General features: G+C 33.9%; 1 protein-coding gene across 1 annotated transcript in view; it reads left to right on the forward strand.

Annotated features, from left to right (window-relative positions):
* The first annotated feature begins 3,453 nt into the window (after positions 1–3,453).
* The window catches only part of LOC137629107 (trypsin-1-like), a 21,400-nt gene continuing 17,120 nt past the window's right edge, over positions 3,454–7,733 (forward strand). The window contains exons 1-2 of the mRNA XM_068360380.1: positions 3,454–3,554; positions 6,702–6,828. Of these exons, the coding sequence (XP_068216481.1) occupies positions 3,495–3,554; positions 6,702–6,828 (187 nt within the window). The 5' untranslated portion in view covers positions 3,454–3,494. The remainder of the gene's footprint in view (positions 3,555–6,701; positions 6,829–7,733) is intronic.

Consider the following 7,733-nt stretch of genomic DNA (forward strand, 5'->3'; position numbering starts at 1 on the left):
CACACTATTCTATCTGATTTCTCTTCCTCATGTTTTGTTAAAGTTTTTATAGTTTACATAAGAGATATTTATTTTATTATTATTCTTAAAATATTTTTTTCCTTGTTTCCTTTCCTCACTGGGCTATTTTCCCTGTTGGAGCCCCTTGGCTTATAGCATTCTGCTTTTCCAACTAGGGTTGTAGCTTAGCAATTAATAATAATAATAATACACCGAATAGTCTAGCTTATTCTTTCCACATTCTTCTCTGCCCTCATATACCTGACAACACTGAGATTACCAAACAATTCTTCTTTGCTCAAGGGGTTAACTACTACACGTAATTGTTCAGTGGCTACTTTCCTCTTGGTAAAGGTAGAAGAGATTCTTTACTAATCTCTAGTTATGGAGTTATGGTAAGCAGCTCTTTGGGAGAAGAACACTCCAAAATCAAACCATAGTTCTCTAGTCTTCGGTAGTGCCATAACCTCTGTACTATGGTCTTCTACCATCTTGGGGTAGAGTTCTCTTGCTTGAGGGTTTTTATAGTTTATACAAGAAGATATATTTTAATGTTGTTACTGTTTTTTAAGATACTTCATTTCAATTGTTCACTACTTTCCATATAGTTTATTTATTTCCTTATTTCCTTTTCTCACTGGGCTATTCTTCCTGTTGGAGTCCTTGGGCTTATACCATCCTGCTTTTATAGTTTATTTATTTCCTTATTTCATTTTCTCACTGGGCTATTTTTCCCTGTTGGAGCCCTTGGGCTTATACCATCCTGCTTTTATAGTTTATTTATTTCCTTATTTCCTTTTCTCACTAGGCTATCTTTCCCTGTTGGAGCCCTTGGGCTTATACCATCCTGCTTTTATAGTTTATTTATTTCCTTATTTCCTTTTCTCACTAGGCTATCTTTCCCTGTTGGAGCCCTTGGGCTTATACCATCCTGCTTTTCCAACTAGGGATGTAGCTTAGATAATAATAATAATAATAATAATAATAATAATAATAATAATAATAATAATAATCCACACAGCTCTTTTGAATATACGCTACATGGTAATGTCCAACATTGCGTAGGTGTTAAAAGGAATCTCATAAAATCCTTGAATTTTAATTAGCATATACTACAGATGTGACATAATTTATAATGAGCTTCGTACAAGATTTACTTAATTAGTTTATAAGTTCCTATATATTTTTTTCTCAAATTTAGTCAGTTTTCGTTAAAGAATCCCTTCGAAAACAGAATGACTTCAGAGAGTGGTATAAAGCACTGTAAATGAAGGAGACCACAAAAAAATAATGTTAATTACCTGTGAGAACTTGAAAGTCTATAAAGACTCATTTGGTCATATCAACATGAAATTAAACTAACTTGTTAACCGGTATTTATCCTGTATTATTATTATTATTATTATTATTATTATTATTATTATTATTATTATTATTATTATTATTATTATTATTATTTTCGGCAATTTAGTTCCGTGATTTTGATTACCGAATTATCTATGTAATTCTCTCTCGAATAGCTCACCATGGCAAATCTCTAATGTTTGATTGTAGCCTACCATAAGCATACCAAAAATATGATGATTATCCGCTAACGAGGAGCGCTGGACGCCCTGGACCGCGGATATCATTCCTCTTCTTTCGTGGGGCAGTGGAAGCTATCTGCAGTGTTGCCAGATGGGTTAGTCTAAAAATCCCTAAAACTCGTGATAAAAAAATCCCCAAAACCGGCCAAAAATCCCCATTTCCAGTAATATATTTTCTTCTAATATAGAAATTACTCACTATACTTCATGTAATTGTGAGTAAACTAATTGCAACAATATAAATGTTTACTCATCTCTGTTTCTTCTTCATAGAAATATGTACAGAATATCGTCACCAGTCATCCAAAATCTTCAGATCTAAGGATAAATTCCCAAATGTAAGGATAAATCCCCCCAATCTAGGGATAAATCCCCATATCTGGCACCACTGTTTGCTTCGTGGACTCGATGCGTGGACTCCGCATAAGAGAACCCGGGCATAAAGTGACCATATTTACTTACTGATTTTTAACTATGATACATAATTGCATCATATCCATCAATAAAATAATAAATGTAGGGTGTTTAGTAGCAATCACAACAATTCATACCACTTCCGTTATTATTATTATTATTAATGTGAATGCTGAGCTACAACCCTATTTTGTATAAGTACGATGCTACAAGCCCAGTGGCTCCAACAGGGAAAAATAGCCCAGTGAGGAAATGAAATAAGGAAAAAAATGAACTGTATATGAGAAGTAATAGTAAAAAATATAAACCATCTTAAGATCAGTAACAACGTTAAATAGATTTGTCATATATAGATAATGGAGAGAGAATCATATTGATCTGTTCAACGTAAAATTCTCGAGTCGTTGCAAGTTTGAACTTTTGAAGTTTCACTGACTCTCTCTCTCTCTCTCTCTCTCTCTCTCTCTCTCTCTCTCTCTCTCTCTCTCTCTCTCTCTCTCTCTCGATAAGCTGGAAATTGGTAAATTGTTTCTTTAAACACATAGAAATAATATATCAAAAGTCTCCATCATTCTCTTCTAATCTTCGTTCGCCATCTTGGAAATGGCTACGAAATTTCAGTTTTTCGTTTTTTCCATAGATATCTGTGGCTATTTCAGTGAAAATGATTGGTCTTACAAAAGACTTGTTGAAAACATATTCAAAGAAAATAAATTTGTCTACAAAACCTATTTTCGCTATGAATGATCATTTTAATATTACCTATATTTCATACCTTTTTTTCTTAATTCTGTTCTGATCATGACATGATTTATTCATTTCCTTTTGGTTGTTTCACTATTTTTTTTGTTTTTGCTTATTTTTCTTATGCAATTTTGTACATTTAAAAGTTGCTGCAAAACTGGTAAAAATCCCGGAATAAATGTTGTCAGTCATTTTAGGTTTTAAAAACGGATATATTGACGGAAAGGAGTGATATTACGGTCACCAACTCGTAAAAGATGATAACAAAATAGGATAAAGTTACGGTCGCCCGTATTTTACTGAAATACGGCTGAGAACAATATAATTTTACGGAAAATTTCCGATCAAAATTTCGATTTGTTTAACAGTGTACTTTATCATAAAGTTGATTAATATATCTTTTATTCAAGAATATTATTTAATAACAGAACAAAATCCAATATGCTAACTTTACGAAGACAGCTTCATTCCGCTAGTCTCTTAATTTAAACGAAACGAAGGTCAACTGCCATAGAAAAAGATTAACTATTTTACCATTTGAAGGTTGTCTTTACACGCCATTACTGTAATTTATCACCTCATATGTCTGCGTCCCATATGTACAAGTGATTAAGTATTAATGTTAATAACGATATCATCCCTAGTAATTATGTAAATGGCTACACATCTACATGTAGCCTTTTCGGCACAGCATATATTCACACGCCCAGTCGCTAGCCAGCACAGACGTCTTCGGGAGATTTCCTAGGCATGGCGATCAAGTACTTACTGCTGGTGCTGGCAGGTCTCCTGGTTGGCTCTGCAACTTCTGTAAGTTTATAAATCTACTATGTCGATTTCTGTGAGTTTGAATTTACAAAGTCAAATCCTGTGAGTTTAAATTTACAATGTCGATTTCTGTGAGTTTGAATTTACAATATCAACTCCTGTGAGTTTAAATTTACAATGTCAACTTCTTTGAGTTTAAATTTACACATTCAACCCGTGAGTTTAAATTTACAAAGTCAACCCCTGTGAGTTTGAATTTACAAAGTCAGCTCCTGTGAGTTTGAATTTACAAAGTCAGCTCATGTGAGTTTGAATTTTCAATGTCAACTCCTGTGAGTTTGAATTTACAATGTCAATTTCTGTGAGTTTGAATTTACAATGTCAAATCCTGTGAGTTTAAATTTACAATGTCAATTTCTGTGAGTTTAAATTCACAATGTCAATTTCTGTGAGTTTAAATCTACAATGTCAATTTCTGTGAGTTTGAATCTAAAATGTCAATTTCTGCGAGTTTAAATTCACAATGTCAATTTCTGTGAGTTTAAATCTACAATGTCAATTTCTGCGAGTTTAAATTTACAAAGTCAACTTCTGTGAGTGTAAATCTACAATGTCAATTTCTGTGAGTTTAAATTTACAAAGTCAACTTCTGTGAGTTTAAATCTACAATGTCAATTTCTGTGAGTTTAAATTTACAAAGTCAACTTCTGTGAGTTTAAATTTACAATGTTAATTTCCGTGAGTTTAAAATCACAAATTCAACTCCTGTTAGTTTAAATTTACAATGTCAACTTTTTTGAGTTTAAATTTACAAATCAACTCTTGTGAGTTTAAATCTACAATGTCAATTTCTGTGAGTTTATATTTACAAAGTCAACTTCTGTGAATTTAAATTTACAATGTCAATTTCTGTTACTGTAAATCTCCAGTATCAACATCTGTAAGTTTAAATCTACAGTGTCAACTTCTGTATATTTAAATTTACAATGTCAACTTCTGTGAGTGTAAATCTACAATGTCAATTTCTGTGAGTTTAAATTTACAAAGTCAACTTCTGTGAGTTTAAATTTACAATGTTAATTTCTTACAGTGTCAACATCTGTAAGTTTAAATCTACAGTGTCAACTTCTGTACATTTTTTACAATGTCAATTTCTGTGAGTGTAAATCTAGTGTCAACATCTGTATATTCAAATTTACAATGTTAACTTCTGTGAGTTTAAATCTACAGTGTCAACTTTTGTATACAATCTCATCTTCTGAGTTTAAATCTACAATGTCAATTTCTTTGAGTTTAAATTTACAATGTCAATTTCTGAGCGTGTAAATCTAGTGTCAACGTCTGTAAGTTTAAATCTACAATATCAGACTCGTTGAACTTTTATATGAAAATGGCATAATCCTTCAGTTACGCTCACAGGTATTTACCTGTTTTTGCATATTTAGATAATATTATGAGAAACTTCAGGCATTTTCCAAAAGAATGAGACCAACCCGACCTCTCTATGACAAAAATTAAACCTGTTAGAGCAATTTAAAAAAAGTATATAGCAAAATGTGCTCGAAATTTAAGCTTACCTTGGGAGTAAAAGGGTTATTAGAAATTAATAACCAAAGATAGAAGAAATTAATCCAGACATTTAGGTCAGAGCTTTCGTAAATTTTACTTTCGGGATAAAAGTTCAATTGATTCTTCTAAAACAACTTTCATAATTACGTTTTCTGATAAATCTTTCACATGAAGTAAGTATATAACATTGAATCTTAACATTTCTACACTGTTAGAAAAAAACTGTAATTTTAATCGGAAATTCTTCGTAAAAAATGTACTGTTCTGAACCGTATTTCAGTAAAAAAAAAAAAAAAAAAAAAAAAAAAAAAAAAAAAAAAAAAAAAAAAAACCTAACGTTTCTTTCGGAGACTCCTGCAAGGGCTTATTTGAAACCTTAACTTCGGAGTCACCATTGATATTTTTCCCTAAGAAAAACTAATCTGTTTTATTTCAATAAATAAAAACATTATTTAAACAGTGCATTACACCACTAGAATAATTTAGCAAGAGAACGGGTAGAGTTTTGATGACATTTGAAGCATTGTATACTAAATTAAGTAAAAAGAAAAATCTAATGAAGTAAATTCAACTAATCTGACTTCTAGTGACTCGTGAGGTCTTTAGACAAGTTAATTTTTCCACACCTGATTTGGTAATTTCTAACGTTATTCCATCGTAGGAATTCTATAAGTTTTATCTACAATTCAATAAAACATTAAAAGTGAAATTTATGTAATATCGAGTTGATGAAATGGGTTTAATCAATATTGGTAACGTCTTTAGAAATTCTGCATTGATTTTCAGGCTAGAATTCTTCCTCGCCATAGATAATTATGTAAAAACTTAAAAACAGACGTTAAAAGCTAATTCTTAGGTTGTGGTGGCCGATGGGGTAACGTCCCTGACTGGTGAAATCCAGACTAAGGTTCCAGTCCCGCTCAAACTCGGTAGTTTCTTTGGTCGCTACAACCTTAACATCCTTATGTGTTAAGGACTGGGGGTTTTGGGGAGCCTAAAGGTCTACCTGCTGAGTCATCAGCAGCCATTGCCTGGCCCTCCCCCCAGTCCTAGCTTGGGTGGAGAGGGGGATTGGGCGCTCATTATATGTATATATGGTTAGTCTCTAGGGCATTGTCATGCTATCTGGGACATTCTCACAGGCCATTGCCTCTGCCATTCCTGAGTGGCCTTTAAACCTTAGCTTGGGTGGAGAGGGGCCTTGGGCCCTGATCGTATATGCATATAGGATCAGCTTCTAGGGAATTGTCAAGCTATCTAGGGCATTGTAACTGGCCCCTGCCTCTGCCATTTATGAGCTGCCTTTAAATTAATGTAACACTACACTGTTAAGAAAAACCGTAATTTCATTAAGAAATTCTCCGTAAAAATATACTGTTCTCAGCCGTATTTCAGTAAAATACAGGAGACCGTAACTTTACCCAACTTTGTTATTATCCTTTACGGGTTGGTGACCGTAATATCATCCCTTTACGTCAATATATCCGTTTTTAAAATGGTAATTGTCTGGCAACATTTATTCCAGGATTTTTACCGTTTATTTACGGCACGTTTTTAACAGCGTAGGCCTACCAATTATTTTCGTGATAACAGCATCTGAGGAACCATTTTTCCCAACAGAAGCATGTGAAGAACGCGTCCTACCCTCCAGAACCCAGAGATCCGATACAAGCAGACAGCGGAAATGAGGTGGCTGGATCTTCCCGGCACTTAGCAGCTTTGGCAAAGGATGGAAGGTCTTCTACTGGTAATTATCGTCACTTTTGCTTTGATAACGGCGCTGGAATCCTGTTACAGATTTGAAATAGAATATAACGGCGCTGGAATCCTGTTACAGATTTGAAATAGAATATAACGGCGCTGGAATCCTGTTACAGATTTGAAATAGAATATAACGGCGCTGGAATCCTGTTACAGATTTGAAATAGACTATAACGGCGCTGGAATCCTGTTACAGATTTGAAATAGAATATAACGGGGCTGGGATCCTGTTACAGATTTGAAATAGAATATAACGGCGCTGGAATCCTGTTACAGATTTGAAATAGAATATAACGGCGCTGGAATCCTGTTACAGATTTGAAATAGAATATAACGGGGCTGGAATCCTGTTACAGATTTGAAATAGAATATAACGGCGCTGGAATCCTGTTACAGATTTGAAATAGAATATAACGGGGCTGGGATCCTGTTACAGATTTGAAATAGAATATAACGGCGCTGGAATCCTGTTACAGATTTGAAATAGAATATAACGGCGCTGGAATCCTGTTACAGATTTGAAATAGAATATAACGGCGCTGGAATCCTGTTACAGATTTGAAATAGAATATAACGGGGCTGGGATCCTGTTACAGATTTGAAATAGAATATAACGGCGCTGGAATCCTGTTACAGATTTGAAATAGAATATAACGGCGCTGGAATCCTGTTACAGATTTGAAATAGAATATAACGGCGCTGGAATCCTGTTACAGATTTGAAATAGAATATAACGGGGCTGGAATCCTGTTACAGATTTGAAATAGAATATAACGGCGCTGGAATCCTGTTACAGATTTGAAATAGAATATAACGGGGCTGGGATCCTGTTACAGATTTGAAATAGAATATAACGGCGCTGGAATCCTGTTACAGATTTGAAATAGAATA

This window comes from Palaemon carinicauda, chromosome 37, assembly GCF_036898095.1.
Source record: "Palaemon carinicauda isolate YSFRI2023 chromosome 37, ASM3689809v2, whole genome shotgun sequence".
NCBI lineage: Eukaryota > Metazoa > Arthropoda > Malacostraca > Decapoda > Palaemonidae > Palaemon > Palaemon carinicauda.